The sequence below is a fragment of the Porites lutea genome, chromosome 9 (genome assembly GCF_958299795.1).
Source record: "Porites lutea chromosome 9, jaPorLute2.1, whole genome shotgun sequence".
NCBI classification, from domain to species: Eukaryota; Metazoa; Cnidaria; class Anthozoa; order Scleractinia; family Poritidae; genus Porites; species Porites lutea.
In genome coordinates, this window is record NC_133209.1 from 14,679,012 (window position 1) to 14,704,011 (window position 25,000).

General features: G+C 39.3%; 3 protein-coding genes across 3 annotated transcripts in view; 1 reads left to right on the forward strand and 2 right to left on the reverse strand.

The window, feature by feature from the left end:
• LOC140947716 (uncharacterized) overlaps window positions 1-420 on the reverse strand; it is an 8,908-nt gene extending 8,488 nt beyond the window's left edge. The window contains exon 1 of the mRNA XM_073396890.1: window positions 142-420. Coding sequence (XP_073252991.1) covers window positions 142-337 — 196 coding nt within the window. The 5' untranslated portion in view covers window positions 338-420. The remainder of the gene's footprint in view (window positions 1-141) is intronic.
• LOC140947981 (uncharacterized) overlaps window positions 1-25,000 on the forward strand; it is a 177,113-nt gene that overhangs the window by 24,872 nt on the left and 127,241 nt on the right. The window lies entirely within an intron of this gene.
• LOC140947975 (angiopoietin-related protein 7-like) lies at window positions 18,987-22,424 on the reverse strand. Its single transcript, XM_073397197.1, has 4 exons — window positions 22,286-22,424; window positions 21,166-21,402; window positions 20,216-20,752; window positions 18,987-19,682 (listed from the first exon to the last, which is right to left on the reverse strand). The coding sequence occupies exons 1-4, from the start codon at window positions 22,422-22,424 to the stop codon at window positions 19,081-19,083; spliced, it is 1,515 nt and encodes a 504-aa protein (XP_073253298.1). The 3' UTR covers window positions 18,987-19,080.

Below are 25,000 nucleotides of genomic sequence, written 5' to 3' on the forward strand. Positions count from 1 at the left end.
AGATCTACGTAGTTAAGATCAGGTTTCGAAAGGAGGAAACTTTTAGTACGTCTATTTTTGATAGGAAAACCGTTATCTTTCTCCGTATTACCAAACCCAAAATGATAAAAGGTCTAAGCTGAAAAGGAAGCTTAGAATTACCTTTGTTCAAGAAAGGAGAGTCCGTTGCCGTCTTACTTGTCTCTTGGTTTTTCTCCAATGAGAAGATTCTGTCCCTCTGAGCTCTCAATTCCAGTTCCAACCTTACAAAGCCAGCAGTGAAGAAAAGTACACTGATAAACGTTACACAGCAACAACCCACAAGAAGGCGGGAAGGTCCGCTCGCTGAACTCGTCATTGTGTGCAAAGCAAAGTCATGTAACAACTGAAGATATCTGTCTCCAGAATTGAATTAATGTACTCCAAGACGAAGCTTCAGCTAAACGGGAACTCATTACTAGGTAATCCCGTTTAGACAGATACGTGTTTGTCACGACTTACTGAGACCAATTCCTTCAGCTATACCGGATGAATATATCTTAATAATATCCTGGTATGAAATGTCACCCCTCCCCCTCCCTTCATTTCTCTCTTTCACTCTCTCTCTCTCTCTCTCTCTGTCTCTCTTGGTTATATGGGTCAAATCGTTTGAAATTAGCGAATTTAGAAGACTACGATCTAGGACAATCTTGGAACAGTAATTTGATTCCCCCCTCTCCCTTGTTACAAAAATTAAAATCATTCATTACAAGCTTATGAGATTGCAAGTCTCTAGCAACAATAGCTGTCACGGGGCGAGGTGATCTCATCTTGATTGTGGTTTACAAACTTGTAAGAAACTAATAACATTTACTTCACAAATTATTTACGTTTCCAAGTAAACTCTGCTCTCTTTTAACGGACACCACTATAAGACGGAAACCTCGCTAAAACGGACACCTAGAGTTGGTCCCTGCCTTTCTTTTACTCCTTTTAGTTGACTCTCAATAAGACGGACATCTCTTTAAGACGGACACATTTGAGGGTCCCAGAGGTGTCCGTCTTAGAGAAAGTTGACTGTAGGAAGACACAGGAATTTGGTTCCAAATGGTTTTGATACAGCTTCAGCTTCACGGAAAGTTCATTCCATGTTTTTGTTTTAAGCTACAACGGGATGTAATCATTTCGTCATAGGTCAATGATTGGCAGGACCTGATTGATGTAAGGACCAGTCAACTAGATAACGTAGGGTAAGGGGCTCTTAATACAAGCCCGGTCAATGGCTTGATTTCAAAGATTTTGCCTCTCTCTGTATATATTTTTAATTGTCTTTTTTCATATGAACCTATTACCCCACCAGTTCGGTTGACCGGTACATAACGGCGTCGAATTATTAAACATGTCCCAAAACTAATGGTATTGTCTAGGACACTTGACACGACAGACTGATTTTGCTCTTTAACATTACATCTTTATTCGCCACATGTTAAGTTCGACGCCTGAAACTGTTCTAATAAATCCTGGGAGACACTCGAGTTACAGGAAGCAAAAAAATGATAATCTAATAATACGCAAACTTGAAAAATATCGAAGCAAAATATATAGTGTTTCAAATAAGGAATCTCAACAGCTGTCTTAACAGTTGTTAGGGCACCAAGTGAGGGATACACCACAGGGAACTTATAATTAAAAAGGTTCAGTGCTTGCAAGGAAGCCTGAATTAGAAGACAATCGTCATATAAGATGGACAGAAATCCCTGCGTCAGAAAATGGTGCCGGAGTGGTGAGCCGAACTTTAAGGCGAGTGAAAAAGAGCTGTGAGACTGAAACATTATTTAATAATATTCATTGATAATATCGGGTAAAAGTTTAGCATTGAGCCACTGTCAGAACGCAACAAGAACAGGAAGATAATTATCATGTGTCCTCTCGAGCTCGAAGGTGGTGACCTTCGGAAAGGAGCGGTTTTATTCGTTCTACTATCTCTTATAAAAAGAAGGCACTTTTCACCGTTTGAGGTCAAGCAACTTCTCGAATCGTGATTTCCTACAAAGGGGTAATTTGAGAGAATTCTAAGTACATGGCTGAATGGTTGAAAACGACTACATCGACCTACACATTAACAGAAATGATGTTAGCTTTGTTTTATGCTGTTTGTTGATGGTCATTCAATTCAATTATTGATTAACTAAACTCCACAGAATCCATTACCCGGCATTGCAATCTACAAATTATGGAAAGCAGAATGAAATGTTTCTTGGCGAGAATTCGTTCTTACAATTACGGAGTCCAGAGCTAACGCAGTTCTTTGTAATTTCTGATAAAACCGTGCTAAAATGGAATATTCGCAGGGGGCACCTAAAGTCAATTTTCGGAAAATAGGGACTTTAAGATATAACGACGAGGACGGCAACGAGAACGTCAAAAAACAATTATTATAGGTTTTGTAAGTAAAACAACAACTTTGCACGTGCATCACTCTTTTTTGTACATTTCTTTGCCCGTTTTTGCACGACTACGACGTGAAAATGCCTAATTTCGCGTTTGATGGAGGCCAACATAAACAAGCAACGACGAAATTTTATTTCTCTTTTTGAACTTGGATATGGTCCCTAGGAATTCAATTCCAGGAGGGTTCGCCTACATTTGACAAAGTAAGTGGGTAGGAATAACTGCGATAAAGACTGACAGAACGCAAATTCACTTTTTATGCGACGTTCTTGTTGCCGTCGCGTCGTTGGATCTTAAAGTCCCTGATATCTGTTCGGAAGACGACTTGAGATCTAGAATTTTCGGAACATTTGTTGTAAAATTTCTTGCTTGCTTTTATCTCCTAGGATTTTCGAACATCTAAAAAATGGTATAATTGTCCATTTTTAACGGATTTTTACCCTAAAAAGGTCGCCTAGAATTTTCGGGAGCCTGTTCTCTTGACATTAGTCATAGAATTACTGACTTAATTATTCGTCGCTCAAAGCGTTTGCGAGGGCTTGAATGTGCTCATGCAATGGCTTTTTGTTGGTCTCCACTGTTTATGCTTTGCGTAACTTAAGATAGTAGCGAAATGGAAGAAGCGGCCGTGAACCAGTTCTGGACGGAACTACCTGAAAAAGCATGAAAACAACCAATGCTATACACGTATTACACGTAATACCTATGAGCATAAGAAGATGAGACAATGTGGCTAATTCTTACCCCTTTTCCTAGAAAGAAAAACTACTGATCATCACTTAAACTGTGTCTCCGTACATTGCTTGTATGTCATATATATTGGCAGGTAGGGCCTACAAACAACACGAAGTTTATAAGCTTCACATATTTTACATAACAATTATTCACTGAAGTGGAGATGGCTAGTGGTGGCAATTGACCGAGTGGTGAGGTATATACTAAAACAGTGAGATAAAGATGATTTTTAACTTATTTATTGCTGCCAACGATTACAGTTTTGGAGCGTAAATGACCTTGTGGCCGTCACGTTTCCTTACCGACAAATAAAACTTTTTATGTTTTTTTTAGCTCTTACTGTGATATTTCTTCAAAAGGAGTCGCCAATTCTTTCTGTATTTGAAACTTTTCCGTAAAAAATCCAGCTAAGATTATTTATGAACATGTCAGCTAAATTAATAATCGCAAGACTTAATTTCAATTTGTAAACAAAAAGCTTTTTCGCCGGTTTCATTGATAAATATTCAGGTTACACAGACAAAGCTTTAATACCTGTACAAACAACGAAACTGAATTTCGTCGCCTTGTTCGTGTTGTCGGCAACAGGTTCTTCGTTCACTGAGAAATTTTTTTGATTGTCATGGTAGCAAACCGGGAAGCTGCATGTTTTCCTCGTACCTTTCGCGAGTTTGGCGTCACTCGTAATGGACTATCAAAAAATCATTGAGACGGAGTTAAGTGCAACTGATTGAAACTGCATGCTTCAGTATCGAACTGTCTGCATTAGTACTTAGTTATTGGCTTTGTGCCGCCATAACTAACTTTTCTGTCGCGTTCCTTAGATGCCCTTGTCGAAGTCATAAACCTTTTGTCCAAAGAATTACCAAATGAGCTCTTTTTCAGGTGCCTCCACCGCTCTCTTGCCCATAGTTCTTTTCTTAAATTGGAAAATAGTTTCCAGACTGTCACAACGTCGGCTTTGACTCTCGCTGCCACCAGCAAACCCTCCTAGCATCAGATATAATTAATCGACAACATCAATAAAATCGATGAGTAATTGACAGGTAGTCGATAGATGATCAGTTGATTAGTCATTGATTATTACCGAGTGGAACGATAGGGCTTGGCACTCCCCCAATAGGACTTCGTAATCGCGCAACGCGTTAGATCCCGCAAGAGCTAAACTTTGTTTTTGCTGTGTTTAAAAAAAAAACGGCCTATATTAAAGAAGTAACAAAAGTTAGTGTTCAATGGTTCATATCCTCTTCTAATCATGCATATCACCCACAACAATGAAAAAAAAAAAAATCAAAAAGTACGCCGTACCGCATGCTGGGAGAATGCGGCACTAATTCTTTATTCAATGGCAGTGCTTATTAATATTTTTCTGCTTTTATGTAGTTCGGTACGTCCTGAAATTTGTAATAATTTTGCTTTTACAGAAGTACGCACCCACCTACATCTACCGATCTTAATTTCCTGTTCTGTTGAGTCCAATTTCGGCGACGTTTCTTGGAAGATCGGGTGCTCGAAAGAGAGAAAAACAACTTGCGGGATCATCAAGTCATTTTCGTGGTCTTTGCTCTCATAGACCATAGCTCTCGACCAATAAACTCGCCAGTAATCTCTCAATGATATTGTGATAATATGGTGGAACCAGCGAAAGCGAACTGTTATTCGATTATTTTGTGATTCAATATCAATGAGAATTTTTTAGTACTCAGAAGTATCAAATCTCAATATCCACTGCAAATTTGTAATTACAGTATGTCGTAAATAAGTGGGGCGTGATCAATACCTTGTAAAGAGTTGAAAATTTTGGTAGTGGGAGTTGGCTTTCGTTTCAAACAATAAATTACTTTGACTGAAATTGCCTTGTTTAACTGATTGACAACCACTTACATAGATTCCAGATTTAATTCAGTCAAGTTGTGCCCTCGTGTTGTTCGTTTGCCACCTTGGTTGATGCTTCAAAGAGGAGTTGACGAACGAGGAACTTAAGATTCAACACGCCGAATTTGCAGCATTTGGCTGTATTCTTGTTTCTGATCTTTTTGCCAGTGGGTAGGAGTATTTTATTACTTTATTCTGCACCTGAGGTCTCGGTGCATTACATTTAGTTTCAATCCAGTTTCGTTTCTATTCTGTCGTGGCGGAGCTCGTTGCATTGAACAACTAGAAATGGGGAGTTTAACATACAACGATAGATGAATTACTTTAAAATACTTTTACCAACTGAATTTTAATTGCTTATAACAGCATCACAAAATCGCTCTGACTCTGTTTATGTGCTAGTGCCATTAAATTTAGAGCTCGCTTGTCCTCATTAACAGCAGTACTGTTAGACCTTATATTTAAACTAGACTTTTGACTGCAACGAAATAATTAAACCTGGTCTACTAGATACAGTAAGTAATACCCTTTCCTTTAGCTTCTGTCCAATTTACGGCCTCAGAAAGAAAGCTACTTGTTGATGTCGTTTGCACAGAGTAATTCCGGGTGTGCGCAAGGATTTCACAGAAACAATTTTGCATACATTTGTTTGCTGTGTTAATTGGTTTCATTTATTTTAATAATGATATTTGATGTGATTAATGTTGGATTAGCTTTTTCCATTTCACTGGGCTACTGTAGATGTCTCTGCTGCTTTTCTAGTGCACGTATGTTCTGAAGACTACTCGCATTTATCTATGATTAAACTTGAGTCAGTTCTCTAGGAAGTAAATGTTGACGCACTCGCACATGACCAGTTTCACGATCGAAATGTTCGACTCGGCATTCTTAAAGGGGTCAGTTTCTAAAGAAACTGTGGTGCTACATTCTTATATTATTTATAGTGAGTTAAATTAAAATCTTTTTATTTCCGGTTTAAAACTGATTATCAGGCTTACTATAGTTATTTTCTCTCCACACCCAAGAACTAAGTTCTCGTTATTATGGTGAAGAAAATTGTCACTACTTTCTTTGCCTCCGGGTAGATTTTTTAATGATACGAAGATGACTCGAAGCACACTTTACTTTCGGATACCAATGATTAGCTGTATCTTTCATAATTTATAACTGAACTGCTACTGCTAGACTAATTGGGAGCCTGCTCTTCTTTCTCGTTACAGTGTTTTGCCGTGAATGTTACGAATGTCTTAGCACCGTCACTCTTGTAAAGATTGTGAAGAAAACCGGAGGAGAGTAAATTGTAGGTCGACCTCAACGAAGGGTGTCAAAATAAGGGTTTAAACAACAACTGATCGTATGGTATACGGTAAAGGATCGGCGTTAAGACATGTTTTAAACGAGATGGTCGAACACGCTATTTCCAGTCCATTTACTGCAGTATCTTCTCCAAATGCATGGGCTTTTTCGCCTCGCACGTATTTTAAAAGTAGGATGACTCTTACAGTGTGTGGTTGCTGGTGAGTGATTTTCTGAATGTACTTTCCAAACCATCACACTCGGCTTTCACTCTCGCTATCATTAGCAAACCCTTTTAGCATCAGACATAATTAATCGATAACATCAATGAAATCAATGAGTAACTGATAGCTAGGTAATCGATAGATGATCAGTTTATCAGTCATTGACTATTGCCGAGTGGAACGATAGGGCTTGGCACTCCCTACCCTGCGAGCAGAGGCTACATTTTCGCGGTATGAGCTGGCGTACGAAAAGTAGGTACTTTTCGCACGCCAACTCAATCGGCGAAAATGTAGCCTCTGCTTGCAGGGTAGGCACTCCCCTAATAGGTAAGGTAAGGTAAGGTAAAGGTAAAAGCTTTATTAATGTGTCAATGTATTTAGTTTTCACAGCTAATTGGGGACACAAAAATAAAAATCATTTACAAATAAGAAATAAAAATAATGATAATGTATATACAATTAAAATATGTGGCATGTATAAATTGTATAATAAAACAATAGGTATATAAAAGGTAGTCTCTAAGAATTGCAAAGGTTACAGCAGCTATTGTTGTTGTTTAAGAGTGACGTTAGGTCTTTTTTCCTAATGTTCTTTTTGAAAGATATAATAGGATTTCAGGATCGCGCAACGCCTTGGATCCTCGGAGGCCTTATCTTTGTTTTTGCTTTGTTTAGAAAAACAAACAGACTATATCAAAGATGTAACAAAAGTTAGTTTTAATGGTCCACGTCCCCTTCTAATCATCCATATCAGCATCAACAATGTAAAAAAAATTCAAAAAGAAATTGACGACTGCATTAATGCTGGGAGAATGCGGCGCTTACTCTGTCGCGGTCCATGTTAACAAGTATTTTTCTGCAAAATGACGCCCGTGTATGAGTTAAGCAAACTTTGGAGTAAATACGGTATTTGTCTTTGTGCTCATGCACTTGCCTTTACAGATGAATGCACCCACCTACATCTACCGATATAAATTTCCAGTTCTGTTGAGTCCAATTTCGGCGAACGGTTAATTCTTGCGGTGAAATCGCTCGCGGAAAAGAGAAAAACAACTTGCGGGATCATTATTTCACTTTCCGTGGTTTATGCTCTTACAGACCATAGCTCTCGACCAATAAGCTCGTGCGACATCACTCATGCAGTGACATTTGTAACAATATGGTCGAACCAACGGAAGCAAACTGCTATTCAATTTTTTTCTGATTCGATATTGATAAGAAATAGTCTCAATATCTACTTCAAATTTGTAATTAAAATATGTGGTAAAAGGAGGGGCGTGATCAATACCTTGTTAAGAGTCGAACTTCGCGTTACAAATGTTAGCAGTGGGAGTTGGCCTGCGTTTTAACCAGTAACGTTCAAGATAACTTTGACTGAAATTGTCTTGTTTAATTGACAACTTAACTACTTAGATTCAAGAGTTACTTCAGTCATCATTTAACTTGTGGCCTCCTGTTGTACGTTTGCACCTTGGTTATTGCTTCAAAGAGGAGTTGACGAACGAGGACCTAGAGATCCAGCATGTCAAATTTGCAGCATTTGGCTTTGTTCATGGTCCTGATCTTCTTGCCAGCGGGTAGGAGTCTATTTAATAAACTTGATTCTGTAGGCCTCGGTGCCTTACCCAGAGCAGTCTCAATCCGACATCATTTAATACTCTTTTAATTAGCTTCTGTGAAAATAATCTTAAAAAGAAAGCTACTTTTTTATGTCATTTTTCACAGAGTAATCCCCGGTATGCACAAGGATTTCAGAGAAACATCGTTGCATACATTTTGTCCCCCTTTTGAAAGAGGCGTGTTCTCCATTCGCTGTGTCAAATGGTTTCATTTATTTTAATAACGATATTTCAACTGATGAATGTTGGATTATCTTTTTTTCAATTTTAATGGGCAACTGAATGTTTTGGGCCCTGCTTATACAGCGTACGTATGTTCTGAAGACTTCTTGCATTTATCAATTAAACTTGAGTTAACTTTCTAGGAAGTAAATGTTAACGCACTTGCATATGACCAGGCCAAGTTATAGGACCTGCCTTGACATGGATAACTTTATCTTCTGGATATCGGCTTGATAGGGTTATCAAAGCATCGAACAACCGAGATCGGTGACGCGAAAAGGATAAATTTTATCCACAAGATAGTGACTTTGAACAATCGTGTCAGTTTGTTGAAATGCTCGACTCGGCAATTATCTCTTGTTTAAAGCTAAATATCTTATAGTTACTATAGGTATTTTCTGTCCACAATTAGTTCTCGATATTATGATAAGTAAAGTTGTCCCTTTTTTTAAATTAAACGTTGTCTCTGGGCAGATTTCAAAAGGCTAGAGCTGATAAAGTTAACACTCAAAGCACATTTTCGTACAAAATTGATAAGTCTTTTTTCTAGTTTATTGCTGAACTGCTTCCGCTAGCCTAATTGGGAACCTGCTCTTCTTTCTCGTTACAGTGATTACCCGTCAATGTTACCGATGTCTTAGCAGGCACTCCTTTAAAGATTGTGACGCCAACCGAAAGAAAATATATTGTAGGTCGACCTCTACGTGTATCAAAATGAGGTTTTCTGCAACAACCGGCGGTGAAGCATATTTCAAAGGATGCTCTCCGACGCCCTGCCGGGGAACAGCAGACTGCAGCAAATCCAACATCAAGTGTGAACAGAGTTGCTGTTCTTCTGATTACTGCAATGGAGCCTCTGGTCCTGTGGTGAATGCTGTGATTCTTTTGATTGCTTCCTTCACTTCCAGCTTCAGGTACTTGTTCTGAGAAAGTGAGCGGGAAGCACGAGCCAAACCGTCTGAAGATGGCAGAACTGATCATATAGAAAAGCATTACATTGTAATATATTAGGTTCCAGACCTCTTATATTTTAGGGCAGGTTTTGCACATGCGCAGTTGCATTAAAAGAATGACAAGCACATGGTTCGTCAGTTGTTCTGTTATTTAAGTAAGACCTGAATATTACACAGTAACTTTTTCTGAGCGTAGCGTAAGTTCCGATGGCCAGTTGCTTGTTAAAGCATTTAACCAGAAAAATTTAATTTAACGTTATTCGACGTTTCGACAATGCGGCTGCTAACAACATTATTCTAACATTATCAAGAAAACGTCAGTTAAAGTTATGTAAGTTAAAGAACTTTACAATTGGCAGATACATAATCTATACATTGTAATTGCTGAGTACACCCATTAAAATTTCAAAAGTCGTCGATACTTTTGTCGATACTTCTTCCATTATAATAAATAATGCAACAAGTGTGTTGAAGTTTTCAACTTTTACCTTACTTATGCAAGTAGTGTAACTTTGAAATGGCGTGAAGACCTAGTCGACTCACTTGCTAATGCTTCACCCGTAATCACAATTTTACACTGCACGAAGACTGCCCTTTCTTGTATAATAACGGCTTCTCAAATATTTCTTTAACCAGTGGCTGGTTTGTAAACAAATGCAGGGGCCTAGTTAGGTAAGTACATATGGACGATTTTTAGAGCCGAACGCCATAAACCTTTAAGAGGTGTGCTGCCAAATAAAAAAATTGAAAACGAGATGCTCCTAAACGCTATTTCCGACCCTCTACTGTTAAGTATGTTTCACTTAGAGTGGGATTTTTCGACTCGTAAGAATTACAGTGAGACTACTATAACCGGGGCCATTTAGACAAAATTGGCCAATCAGATTGCAGGAAAATAACAATACATTCCGAGAAAGTTAGTTCTCAATCATAATTACCACGAAACAAAATAAACAACATGATGGATCGAAATCAACCAATTACAACCTACAGACGTGAACTTTTGAACCTGCTGAAGAAAGCACGTGTTTCCCAAGAGGTCCGTTAGGGTGAGTGACGCAGGCGAAAACATAAACGATAGTTATATTCTTGACTTGCTGTCAGCTTGTGTCAAAGAAATATGGCTCTGGGTGTCGTATTCAAAGTTTCCAATGGCAAAAACATTGTCTGGTGACTGCTTTCCTTAAAAACGTTTGTTATCAATATTAAATTCTAAGTGCTTCGAGTAACTTACTGTTTTTTTTACGAGCTGCTGATTGGCCCACAACCAACTTTCTAAGAATTTGTTATTTTCCTTTAACGATCAGTCAACTTTGTCTACTGAAGTGGCCCCAGTTATAGTAGTTGCACTGTAAAAGTAGGATGACGCTCACAGTGGTCACTGGTGAATGATGCAACTTAATTAGTCAACCCCTTTGCGTAAACCCCTCTTCTTCTGACTTCTTCTGACTTTTCTGCACTAGCATCAACATCAATTATGTGTACACTGACCGGAAATCTTGTCACTGTAAAAAATAGCATTTGCGTGGGGAAAATCCTGTTTTTTTCTATTTGAAAAATTAATTTAAACAAAGAAGAGAAGTCTCATGACTTGAGACGAGTGTGCTGTCCTCAATGATCGACACTTATTTAACTAATGTTTGTTTCTTTTCGTTCATATCTTTTAATTAATTTTTTGGCCGTTTTGGGGGTACGCACGTGTGTACTATCAACTTTCAGTTGGCTACGCCCCTGAAATGCCATTTGCTTGCTCATCAGAATTTTTTTTTAGAGCATGATGGTTGATATTGTGTTTCAAAACGCTAGGATCGGAGTGCGTTTACTTTCTTTACTCTTTTGTTGAAGGGCTTGTTTTCTTTCTTTCTTTCCTTCTTTCTTCAAAATTCACTTTTGAAAGGCTTGTTGTCAGTTAGATTTTATGGATAACCTCTATCAGCTGGTGTTCTCTTCAAATAGTATTTTTTATGAGTTTTAATGTCCTCAAAAATTAAAGTATCTCCTTATACAAACCCCTTTTTTTTCACCTAATGGGCCGTAAGGAAAATTGCGTTTATTGCATGGAATGTTTCAGTACATGTAAGTTACAATATAATGAAACCCGTTAGACTTCTTTGTTATATGTTTTTGTTAGCTTTTTTGGACCTGACCGTGCACAACGTTCAATTGCATTCCTATCATTTTGAACTTACTGACCAATAGAAACATTGCATTAATTTATCCAGTTACAATCTGTGAACGAAAAACAAAGGATTGTGCACGGTCAACATACACTGCGGCACCGTTGTTTTCAACTTTGATGTTTGCCGGCTTTCATAGCCAGTCTCCTCTGCTAACTATGAACGGATGAAACGCAAAAGGGAGACGAACAGGCACGTCACCTCATTTTAATTTGCCTCTCTAACGACTCTAACGGCTCTATCATTACGCCTGAGATGGCAGGTTTACTCAGTGACATTTACATTGATTCGTGTCCCTGAGAAAAACAGGAAGCTAATCCACACATTCCATGCGGTTCCTCGCATCATATTGGCGTATATATAACAATTACATTAAAATTTCAAAAGTTGTTTATACTTTTTGTTGCCGCTTTTTACCCGGATAATTCAGTCTTTTATGAAAAGATGCGTATGAGCCTGGGTACAATGTAATTAATATGAAACAAATCGGCGTCAGTTTTAATTCCTAAAACACGTGAAACAATTTTTTGTCACTAACATGATTTGTAACACAAGAAGGCCTCTCTAACGGCTTTAACGACCGCCAAACCGAGACAGTTTCACTGATGCGTAAATCTGTTCCTCTGAGAAAAGCAGGAAGTTATTGATCGTTATTTTACCAAACATTCCGTGCGGTTTTACGCATCATATTGGCGCTTTACGATCTCATTCACGGGGACTCCTTCTGAGTGTATTACCTATTCTATAGAGTACCAAGGACTCACTTTACTAAGGTTTTAACTTACTTAGAACTACGCAGGCCGTGGGAACCCCACGGTAGTAGGACATGTACCAATATCAATGAGTAGAGGTTGACTATTCATCAATTAAAGCACGAATGTACGTAAAAAGCGGCATAATAATTGAGAAACGGACTATTATCATCAGATCATCTTGCTGTAGACTGACTAAAATAGCATTTTTATGGTTGAAAGGTTGATCTATCATTTAAGCCAAAAGTTAAATGGAACCCGTTAGAATAAATTGTAGACGTTTAACCTTGAAGATTATCTCCACTATTAGAAACGCCCTTTCAAAGGGAATAATAAGGCTTTCATAATGGATTTCAGTTGTTCAAAATGGCGACCACAAGTCGAAGTTCTTGGTCTTCTCATTAATACGAACAGCAAAACAAAGGCAGAAATACTTAGGGTAAAAAGTGAAGCTTGGCTCTGTATTGGGCCCCATCATGCATCGCAAGGAAGCCAACAAAAGGAGATCAATCTAGGCGGAGTTGGGGGGGGGGGGGGGGAGAAATTGTCGATACGTGCTCGATTACAAAAAAGGGGAGAGGTTTTGGTAACTGAGGACTCCCTCCGCCTCCTCTGATCCTGAAATAAATTTTTACAAACATTTAACTAAACTTGTACAGCCTGAAAAACACAAAAGACAACTACACTCTACTGAATATCCATGCGTTTCCTTATTAACACAAAGGCATCAAAACTTTTGCGTCTATACCAGCCTTTTCGCACTGTTTTCTACCGCCCACACTAGCTAAGCCATTGCACCCCTCGCGGTGCAATTATAAGCTTGTAAACAAGACAAGATCGACAGTCAGAGTTAAAAGAGACTTAATAGCAGAGCCGCCACTCCAATGCTATAAAAATTGGAAACCTATCGACGCGACAAAATTTGGTTATGACATCAGCGTACGCCCACCTGTCCGTCCGTACAGTCCACACGATTCCGGATTCATAGCGTGTTCAAAAATTTCCGCTCTGGAGAACGGATTCAAAAAGGTTGCGGGTACGCATGCCGGATTCACCGGACAAGTGTGGACGGAAGCCGAATCCGGAAAGAAAAAGTTGCGGATTCAAAAATATCCGGATACGTGTGGACAGGGCCTGAGTATTTTGTAAGAGCATGCAAACTTAATCTAAATTCGCTTAAACGTTTAATGATACATGGTGACTTTTAATCCAGTTAATGTTTTACTCAGCTATCACTGCAAAGCGGGCCATTGAATCAACTTAAAGATATTTGATAATAACTCTAAGTTAATATCTTTCCATCGTATAACATTCCGTAAAAGCGTTGGTATTAGCATGCGCCACTTTTGAACCATTAACTGTTCGTCAATGGAACCATATTCTTTTCCAATGGTTTTCGTTGCCTAGGGAAAAGCTGTCAAGATGTTAAACGTACATTAAATAAAACTGTAAATTTACAAAAGCGCTTGCATCGTTTTTGTTGGACTTTTATATGCTAGCTGATCTTCAGCATCCCAGCTACCGTCCTCTAGATAGTACAGGAGTGTTTTCAATACTACAATCGCCGATTTTATTTCTATCTTTGCGATTGCGGCAATTTTATGAAAACATGGCTTGAGGTAAAATTCAAGTCTATCATGGAACACTTTGCCTCACGATGCATTTTTGTTGTATAGTAATGTCAAGCATGGATTTGGAAAAAAAATAAACAAACCAAATTCTTCCCCCCACACCCCCCCCCCCCCCCCCCAAAAAACACCAAAACTTGGCGACTTTTTTAAGGGTAAGCGAATTTTTTTTTCAACGCGCGCTGTAAAAGACTACGTTTTTTTTGCAGCAATCTTAGCAATCGTCGTGAAGGTAGCGATCCTAAAAGAAAGCGCGTTTATTAAACTTATTAGTGTTCTTGTTACATTCCGTGTTGTCAGCAAACCGAAATTTCGCTACCAGGGCCGATAAAAGTTGGGCGGTGAAACGATCGCTCCGCTCTTCATTTAATGTGTGATGCGGAGTAGGACTGGCACGAGCGCTCTTTCCGTGTTTCCGGTGCGCTTCAATGCCGGCGAAATTTTCCTTTTTGCAAACCGGAAATCCTATTTTCTTTCTGTAATTTCAGGCTACAATGTTAAAAAGATAAATTCGTTTCATAACAATATCAATAAACAGTTTCATATGTTTGTGTCTGTATGCCTATAAGTCAAACTTGTTGTTTGTCTAATGACAAAATTTGAGTTTAATTTGAAAGTGTTGAATACCTCCTCCTTCCACTAAATATCACCTAATCGTCTTTCGCCGTTTCGTTTGGAAAAGCTTAACACTTCTTAATCTCAATTTTTACATATGTTAAAGGGGGATAAATTTAATATAACAGATCAAAAAATTAGATTGATATATTTTGATATAGTGGCGTTGTACTGCTTCAAACTTTGCTTCTCGAGTGCAACGCGCCATCGCGATTCGCGCAATGCGTCGCAAATCCGGCAACCGCATGTAAACAAAATTTATAGAGGTTAGTTGTAAGGTTTTTTCTCCGTTTTCTCCGTTTTTCTCTCTTAAACAAAACAAGGTAAACAGTAAAAACTGAGGGGAAACTAATTTTGAAGTTTCGAAGAAACAGAAAGACGTATGAAATGTTTTTTTCAAAATTAAAAAGAAGGATGATGGTGATAAGAAATTAGCATAATTTCACCTTGCACGAGCTGCATGCATTTATAATACACGTCATCTAGTTATGAAACACGATCTGCTGTCTTTTAGTTTTGTCATGGATGACATGGATGAGATTTTCCTTCGTGTTTTAAACAGTACTCCGGTTGTTTTTGTTTTAGAATAACATCGACATTGGCGAGTAGTAGAACGAAAATATAATTCAGTGGTAGAATCATGGAAGTAATAAGAGGAACCCTTTGAAAGAGATGTTTGTCTACTCCAATTAAACCTCCCGCAAAAAATAGCAACATTTGCCTCTCGGAGACTGCGTACCAACACAAAGGAACGAGGAAGAAGTGCAAGAAAACAAATCAACCCGCCATAATTCAGTGACAGCGGCAGTGTCTAATGGACAAACCACATCGCAAGCCCCGACTGAAGTCGAAAACAAGCGACATTTTTAAGCAGAGTCCCAGTCCACTGCATCACACCTTTTTGCTCGGACGCGCTCGTTTCGCTGCTGTAGGTATCCGCGAATAATCTGCTCACTCAACGAAAGTCGGGGCGTTACAGCAAAATTTCGATGTGAACTTTCGCAAGACTGAAAGGACGAAATTCGAAGCGGAACTGCGCTCTCATTTTTTTGCACATTACTTCTCTTTTTGTTTCAAAAGTTTCGGAATCCTAACGGTTAACCCTATTCTGACCGGAGGGCTTTTTGGAGTTACCCCTAGTTAAAAAGGTTGAATGGCTTCATATCCGTTCAAGCTATGACCACCAAACATTTCCCTAAAAATTATCTGGGATTATTTTAAAGTCGTCGTGACGTTACCATGGCAACCAAGTTTTGACAGCCATGTTTTTCAAAATTTGCTTTTTTCCTATAAAAAAGGATTTATTTGTATTTGTACTAATTGAATTTTGGCATTACACTTAATTTAGCAAAATTTCAGTAAATTTTACGGGTTTCAAGTGAATATTGAATACATTTTATATATTCAAAATGGCAGATCCAAGATGTCGGATGGTTCCAGACCCTTCTTTTACAATGATGACGTCATCATGACATCACTGCTATTGTTCAAGATTATTAATGTGTTTACCATCTTCTTGATTTTGTCAGACACCTTACTATTTCGTCAAATTGCGTCGTTAAGTCTATCACGTTATTCCTGGATGTTGAAAATAATGAGTACATTATTCTGAGTAATTTTGGTGGCCGTTTCATGAGCAAGTTATTGAGGGGGGCTCCACGAAGCCTCCACGGGTTTTTAGCAAAAATAAAAGCCCAGTCTGAAAATTGCTTTTATTCAAATCCACTGGACTTCTTCTACCTGAAATTATCATGCTTTATCTAGCTAGCATTTCGAAACTATATTTATATGCTCAGAAAATGATCCATTTCCACTTCAATTAAGATCTCCTGCCGCAGGGGCGGATCCAGGATTTTTTTTTTTTTTTCGTCTCTTGCTCTACTTCAACACCAATAAACCACATAGGTTTTTTTTTTTTGGCAGAATACCAGTTGTATTAGAAAACCGCAGGTCATCTCGGGGGGGGGGGGGGGGTGCGCACCCCCTGCACCCTCCCCCTAGATCCGCCTCTGTGCCGCAGGACATTTCTGCGACAAAAACTCTAGCTAAGGGCAAGAGCCTGCTAAGGGTTAATCAAGAGTTACGTTCTCTATCAGACGACGATCGAATAGTATCCCATGATGCACCTCGATTCATGTTATATTATCACTGCGTACGTGACACATCATGATCAGTAATCTTCAGCACGAGTGAAGTGAACATCGATCGCGGTGCTCGATGTGGATGGTTTCCAAACATGTTTCGGTTCAGCAGCTTCTGCTTTAAAGATTATCGAGTTGGCTTATATTCACTGTGCTTTAAAGGAGAATTTCAGCGTTGCTTTGACTGAGAAGGGTTTTACATGTATTTCACTGATCTGTCGAGAACTACTTGTGCCGCGCTCGGTCGCACTCTTAACACAAATTATAAGACTCGCAATTGATAAGCTTCGCTAGGTTCACTAGGAGAACCCAGGCCAGAGGAGAACCAAAACTATGACTGGTCTATAAAGTGGTTCCAACAAAACTTCCGCTACGCTGTGAAGCTAATTACCAAAGGAGAATTTATTACAGCATCGCGCTCAAAGGAGCTGAAGTTTACAATGGCAGTTACAAATAAAATTTAACCTATCGATGCGACAAACAATTCTCTGAAGCACAGTCTACCCGGTACTGACTCAAGCAATCTTCAAGGAAGTTTCCTGGCCAGAATACTGATCTGTTCTTTTGAATAAATAAAGTTTCTGCATGATGTTTCTTTTTCAAATTCTGAGCAGGCTTCAGTTTACGTTGTGCCGGCTTGCATGCTGCGTGGTACCTTTCTTTGGGTTCTTTTCACACTGAAACACACCGTTATACACCGCTCCTTCTTCGAATTAAAATATTTATCGTCAAATTCCTGTTAAAAATAACCGCTTTGAAAATACAAAGTGATTGCTTCGGCATAAAGCGCTCTCAAAAGCGCCCAACACATTGTAGCCTTCATCAGGCTTTACCCATATATTATGACACATGGCGTTGAAATGTGATAAAAGATTCGAAATTTCAGCCATCTTTGGTCGACAAAAAAGTCTTCAAAATGTGGGTACTTCTGGGTACTTCTTGGCCTGTACAATATTCAGGACTTCATTTTGCTGGTGTGAGGTCCACATTTGTAAGATTTCAACATATATTCCAAAAAATCTTGAATATTCATGACCTGGTTGTGGGTGACTGAACACTTTGTGATGGGAAGACTAATTGAAACCGTGAAAATAAATGTTTCTAAGTGGAAACTTCGCTCTTAAGCCATTGCAAATCGGAGAAATCATGTCAAATAACGAAATAATGTAATTTTTTTACTTTTACTGGAAATCGAGTGAGAAAAAAGCCGACGAGAAAACGACCTTATTTCAAGATGGAATCTGCTATGACTGCGATGTTGCGTGATGCTTCCGGAAAAATGCATCATGGGATACTATTCGATCCTCCTCTGGTTCTCTATAGAACTGGTACAAAAATTATGGAATGAGAATCCCCCACTGACCTTTGTGAGCGAAGAACACGCTCTACGCTTGAATTGAAAATCTTCCTGCAGCAAATTCCAAAGATTGATTGTCCCTTATCCTCTTCCCTTTTTCCCTTTCTTCTTTTTTCCTCATTTTGTCTTTTCGTTTTGCTTGTTCATTTTGATTGTTACTGAAGTTGTTTAACCTTAATTTTTTAAATTTATTTACTCTGTAACCCCGCACCCCCAGATTAGCTCTTGAGCTTTTAGCCGGAATTTCCAAGTTGCTTAAATTGTTAAATGAAGTTGCTATTGCTGTTATACTACCTGACTTCGTGAAAGCACCTGATTCTGTAAGTTTGAGAATCACAACAAATACTCTCACTAGGGTCTGTACCTTGTACAAAATGTAGGATGACTGCGGTCATTTCAAGCAACTAAGGGAAAGTTCATTTAATATGACAAGGGAGGGAGGGGGGGATGAAGATATTGAAACTCGAAGCTTGAAATTTTAGCAGCCCCCCTCGCTAGCGGTTCAATTTTTTAGGAGCCCCCTCCTTGGTAGTCGAAAAAATTTCTCAGCCCCCCCCCCCCCCCTCCTCCTTCAATTCCTTTGCTCCCCTGAAAAAAGATCGTTAGACTGTATTAAATATATTTACCGTTATTGTCTTCAATGGTTTATACTATGACAAACTTGAGATACAGTTGTGATACAATTTTCTAAAGCATTTTTGGGATGAACAAGAGTGTAATAATTACTGAGACTACATTTGTTATATCTGTAAACCACGTGATATAGCTGAGTTGTACAGGTCATTAAATTGTTGAGTTGAAAACCATCCGATCTGTATGATGATGTCATGTGTTGGTTTTGAAGTATACAAATTTTCGGAGCCCCCCCTCCTAGCGCAACAATTTTTTCAGAGCCCCCCCTTCGGGTGTCTAAAAATTTTCGGAGCCCCCCCTCAATATCTTCATCCCCCCCTCTTGTCATATTAAATGAACTTTCCCTAAGTGGAAAATAACAATCATGTTTTTTTTGTTTATCCTACCAGGTTTGTTTTGTAAGTCTAAGAACTTATGTATAGCGTTTCTTAAGTAATCCTTAAATCATTTAGTTTTAGGTTTTAGTTTCATTTCGCTCTCTAAAAGGTTACCCCAATACCAATAATAATAACCGTGCCCATACGGGGCGTTAAGATCTGAATTGATACAAGAATTGTACCACCAGGCACTTGCACGACTTTTAGCACAGTTACTGCTAGTCTTGTCATTATCGCGATCCGTGGTGGAGACAGACATGCCGTTATGATAAGCGAGTCTGTCCTTTGCTGTTCCAGGGTAAAACCCAACAAACAGCGTATAGTTGGTAGCCTGATTAGTGACTGTGAAATTACTGTATTTAGCGTACTTAATTTCATTGTTCCTTGTCTTAATATCCACTCGCAGCTGACTGGAAATCTCTGTCAGTTGATGAATCTTCTCGTTTCCAAGCCAAAACTCACCTCCGACGTCACCAAAGCCGTTTTTGTACTCCTCCCACCCCCTGTAGAATCCAACAAAGCAATCAACGCGCTTGTGAAATACCGTCCATCCTCCCCCATCAGTCTTCATGTCACAGAACACCTCAAAACTGGTTTGGTTTGTTGGGTTCACTGTGTAAACGCCATTCTCTTTGAAGCCCACAGAAAACAGTTCAGCACAGTCTCGGGCTGCAAAAAGTTAAACAAGTATGGATTTAATACAAATATGGATTGAATACAAAGAGAGATTAATTTAACTAACTTTCTAATTAACACTAATGCACAATTGCAACATACAAAATAAAGTGGAACTACAAACAGTGCACATTAATACAAAGCATGCCAAGTAAACCGGGCGACTTGAAAATAAGCTAAAATATTTTTCTTGCAAACGCGGGACCGATTTAATTAACTTTAAGTGTAATTTACAAGCGCGAACAGTGTTTTAAACTCTAAAACAAAAGCTGCACTAGCAATTGAATGTGTCAAGAAAATTCATATGGTTATGCACTCAACTGTCGGTAAACGTTTCAACTATGGCAATCTTAGTACTAAGGTTTCCCTCCCTCCTTAAAAACAGAATGAAAGCCGAACGCCAAAACGGCTTTGCCGTGAGCAAACGATGGAGCATTTAACAATGCTTTTCAATTGACACTTTTTTTGCCTTAACCCGAGATTAAACATCGTGTACTTCTCAGCATTTGCGATTTGCCACTGCTTACCAGTTTTAACTATAAGTTGCACTTCAGTCTCCACCTGAAGTAAGCCACTCCTGGCTGAGCAGCTGTAAATACCACCGTCTTTCGCAGTCAAACTGTTAATCCTTATCTGACCATCCTTCATATGTGTACGTTCCTCTGGAATTTTTCCTTTGCATTTTGACCAAGTGATAGTTGGTACCGGTGTTCCATCTGCAGAGCAATTCAGTGTAACTGACTGTCCATGATAAAGTTCTATCTTCTTTGGTGGCTTGACAGTAAACTGCGGTACCACATTAACGATCAAAGTCGTCATGGCGTGCGAAGTGCCCATATGGTTTGTGGCGGTACAGATATATGTTCCTGCATCCTTCCTGTCTGCTTTTGTTATAGTCAAGGTGTGGTCTTTGACTGTGGCTTTTTTCCCAGGAAGTTCATCAAAAAGCTTAGTCCAAGATACTACAGGAGGGGGATATCCAATAACGTGGCATTTAGGAAGCACCACATCTCCGCCGCTCTCTGCGTATATCGGCCCAGGGGAGAGAGAAATGTCTGGACGAGCTGTTATAGAAAGGAACATACGGTGAGAAGAAGGTTGGTTACCCAAACAGTGACTGGTCTTAACTTCAGTGATACACTAGAGTATGCAGTTAATCAAGAGATCGATCTATTTTATTATTAAATAGAGAGGTTTTCAATAGATTAGTTTCGAGGCAATTCTAGAGAGTTCGTTTGATTTTCCATTGTTAGACGTTGGTTGTCTGAAGTCTTGCGCCACTTAATTACAACCTTTCAGAAGAGAAACCAAAATAATTTTGTGACTTGCTCAGTCCGACTACGTTTATTCACTTCTTTGTTCGATTGGTCAAGTGATAGTGAGCGTGGTTGATAGTTTTGTGACGCTGATAGAATTGCAAAACATTATGCCTGTCTCGTCCAATCAATCTCTAAAGCAGGTCAGATTTTATTCTTACCTTTCACATTGAGTGTGACAGCAGCTTGAGCTGTCCCTTGGTCAGTACTAATCGTACATACGTAAATTCCATTGTCACTGACGATCACTTTTTTAATGTAAAGCGTCCCTTGGATGATCGAATGTCTTCCGACAGGTAGAAAGCCAGCCTCTTTAGACCAAGCGATCTTTTCGTCAACGTGCTTTCCCGCTGTGCACTGAAATGTAGCTGTCTCGTTCAAAATGACAGTCTCGACGGCTGGTTGGACCACAATCTTAGGAGCTTTTATAATACTCACTTGTTGCCTCTTAATTGGCTGTAGAGAAGTTGGGGTTGGTTCTCCAGGATCATCTTTTTGTCCCTTTAAACCAGGAGGTCAAACTGGTCCTTGAGGTCCCTGTGGTCCTGATGTTCCTGGAGGGCCCTGAACGCAAATCTGACCTTTGTTGGTGCAAAATTTACGTGTTGCAATTTGAACAGCTTTGGTGATTTGTTTTTGTATATCTGGGCTCAAAGAACTTGTCTGTTCTTCTGAACCTTTAACAGCTCGGGGCTTTCGTTGTGCTTCGCCTTGAATTAAATGTGATGGGACATTTAAGGGGCGACTGTATCTGCGGAAAAGCGGAAGAGCACTAGGATTAGTAAATATTAGAGCATTCTTCTGTCTATAAATATCACATTTACTTCCTACCCTCCTCTAGTGGGGCAGTTGTAAAACCGATCGTATTCTCACCCCACCCTAGGGATATGACCATAGAAATAGGCCTCTGCTTTTAATTGACTTATCTAGAGATGGCACCGTCAGGGATTACACCATCAATAAAATATTTGTCAATAAGACAGGAAATCTTGACAAAAATATCGCTAAAATATCAAAAATAGAACGATGAAGAAGGACCAGGGTAATGTGGCGGAGAATAGATAGGCATGAAGCATTGCCTAAAACATTACATAAAGCAACATGTACAGTCCTTTCCTCTTCTCCGAAAACCCGCTTTAGCGTCAGTGGCACCAGCTAAAGTGATGCGAATCGCGGAATGCTTTTGAGATTGATACTACGCCTTGGCATCATAGACTTCCCTTTAACAGCATTTCTTTCACAAAGGGGATCTCATCCGCCTCTTATGTACGTTTTGCTTACCTTTGGTTATAGGCGAAGTATTCGTTGCAGGCTTAGTGAGGATCTGCTGATTTTGCTCCAGAGTCACGATCCTCTCCTTGTGAGCTCTCAGTTCCAATTCTAAACGCACAAAGCCAACGCTAAATAGAAGCACGCTCATAAACGTTACTCAGCAACAACCCTCGAGAAGGCGGGAAGATCCGCTGGCTGAGCTCGCCATAGTCAAAAAGCAAAGTGTTACAACAACTGAATGAATCTGTGCGACTTAACAATGCAAAATGATACAGAGCTATCCAGCATTAAACTGCTTTTGCTATTTAGGAAGGTCAGTGGGGTCGGAGCTGAATCCTAAAGAAACTTTTGTCCGCACGCATGCTAGCATGTACCCTCGCTAACAATTATATTGAGTTAAAGCATAAACTGTGAAGTTAGATACTTGTTTTACATCCGCTCCTAACTGATCAGTTTTTAAGTTAGTTTGTAATGTATGGGAGGGTAAAGTAGTTTTCACTGGAGGTAACTATAGAACCTAACAAGTTAAAGCATGTAGTTTACTGCTGGGAATGTAAAATTTTCAATTTATTCTCCTTTTCTGGCCATTAGTGGTTGGGATCAAAGGGTTACTGGATTACTGGACGTTGAGCTTACCAATGATGTTTTCTTTCCGTAAAACAATAAAGGATTCTTCCTTTGGAATGCAACTTTTCAGATGAGCTACACGCAAAGAAAATAACGACTAATCACATTGTAAAATTTGAAATTATTTCAGCCAAGAGCCATAACGGATCTCCTGTGTCAGCTTTTAATCTTTGGTCATGGGAATATGCTACTAATCATATTTCGAATTTGACAAAAGTTTACATAAGTAGTCGATCCCCTCTATTCATGGCGACTGAAAGCAAAATGTAGTTTTTCTTCAAGAAAGTTAGTGCCCAAGAATTCCCGGTATTCTTTCAAACAGTCTTCACTGACGTTTAATAAAACACTGAGTGTATTTTTCAACCCGCACCTCTGGTAAAAGAGTCGGTTGAAGAGGATGAGGTAAATTATAAAGTGCATCAGTTCAATACAAAGTTGCCACCCACAGAATATAATCCCCTAAGCTGTGCTGCTCATAAAGCAGATAGCAGAAACACTTCACATGCATATTTTCCATGGGAAATTTTGAATTAGGTTTATTTACTTTCCACTATTTCCAGCTTTTCGGCATGGCTAGATTCAGTTCATGCGTTAAATTTATGATAATGATGTTGTCTACCACTAGCGACAGAAATCCACGTTGATTAGGGTATTTCTCTAGGAGTGGTAAAGTTACCATAGAATGTTAAAACTCATTGAATCATCCTTAATTAATATTGTGATATAATTTTGTTATGTTTATCTACTAATGTGGGTGTCCTGGAAAATGCTAGAAGCCTAAGAGTCTTTGCTCTATTTAAAAGGGTAGTTTTCGGCATTTACTGGAAGGGTTAGGAAGTCAACTTGAGTTTCTGTTTTGACATGTTTAGCCAATGCAAGAGACTTGTCTGAATTAATCACAACTTGAGAAAACGCAAGCTAATGCCATACGCTGTGTAAATATTAAGGTCACTGTTTTAGCCTAATACTTTTTTCTGGCAAGAGCCCTTCTAGATTGCAAAATCTACTGTTGACCTTCATTTCCTTCAAGTTAATACGTTCCGTCAAGGGTGATAGCAGCAGCTACAGTACTCCATCTGTCAGTGCTCCATCTGTTAGCCTGTGGCTGACGCAAAAAGAGGGGTGGGGGGCGATCGGAGGTAAAAGGGGAGAGAAGCGCAAAGGGAAAAAAGGGAGTGGCCCTTTTTTCTCTCTCTCTCTCCCAATATCCCCGCCCCTTTTACCTCATTTCCAAAAGTTGAAATGCTGTGAACAGTTTACCCTTACACCGAACTCCCACCCCTTTCCAAGCCTGTCACGCAGGTTATCCAGCTGTGAGCTGAAAAAGCCTTACGTACTCAAGTTTTAGAACTCGGGACACCAGCATAAGAGCGCAATTTAAATCGTCTGCAAGTATTTCTAGGTAAGATAAGCGGCAATGTCGATATTGGTTTGCCATAGGTATTTTGGGTTTGAATGAAAACACGAACCACTGTTCCTTACTATACCTACTGGACCCGACGTAGCAAAGACTTTATTGCTGCAGAAGGAGATCAAACATTTTTTTTTCGGGGGGGGGGGGGGGGGGTTGGTGCCAGCTTGTGTCTGTTGGACGATTTTCATTGTCTATACGCATTAGCTACTAATGGCACTATGAAAAAAGTTCACGTTGATTACATGACAAAACTCCGTTTTCAAACAAAATGTCAAAAAAGTTTACCAGTTCCCGACAAAGACTGAAAAAGTAATAGACACAGTTTTTTTATGTAATATTACCGAACGCAAGTAGGTGTTTACATGTTCAGTATGATTAGTTCACCAAGGCATATGTACACACACGTTTTGAGACTCCGAATTTAACTAGTGAGTATTTTTAAACAGTAATCCATGGCCAGTGACAGTTTGCAATGATGTGGAACTAGTCGATATAACAAGCTGGACTTATTACACCCGAGCTTTATCCTCTCTTGACCCGAATTAGCAAAACGGCCCTATCCGAGACTCTCCTGTGTCAGTGTACCATACTCAGTTGTATAAGAGGGAGTGCCGGGATACTCCTGAATTTCACAATTAATGCCGTGTTTACACGGTGGATTCGTCAGTTTTAATGTCATCCTT

Bases quoted from the DNA above. Each gene is read 5' to 3' on its own strand.
- LOC140947975 (XM_073397197.1), bottom strand. From the start codon at position 22,424: ATGAGCGTGCTTCTATTTAGCGTTGGCTTTGTGCGTTTAGAATTGGAA. The intron at 21,403-22,285 runs GTAAGCAAAACG...TGGTCCAACCAG, and splicing joins TACTTCGCCTATAACCAAAG to CCGTCGAGACTGTCATTTTG. The intron at 19,683-20,215 runs GTAAGCAGTGGC...AACTTTTTGCAG, and splicing joins GCAACTTATAGTTAAAACTG to CCCGAGACTGTGCTGAACTG.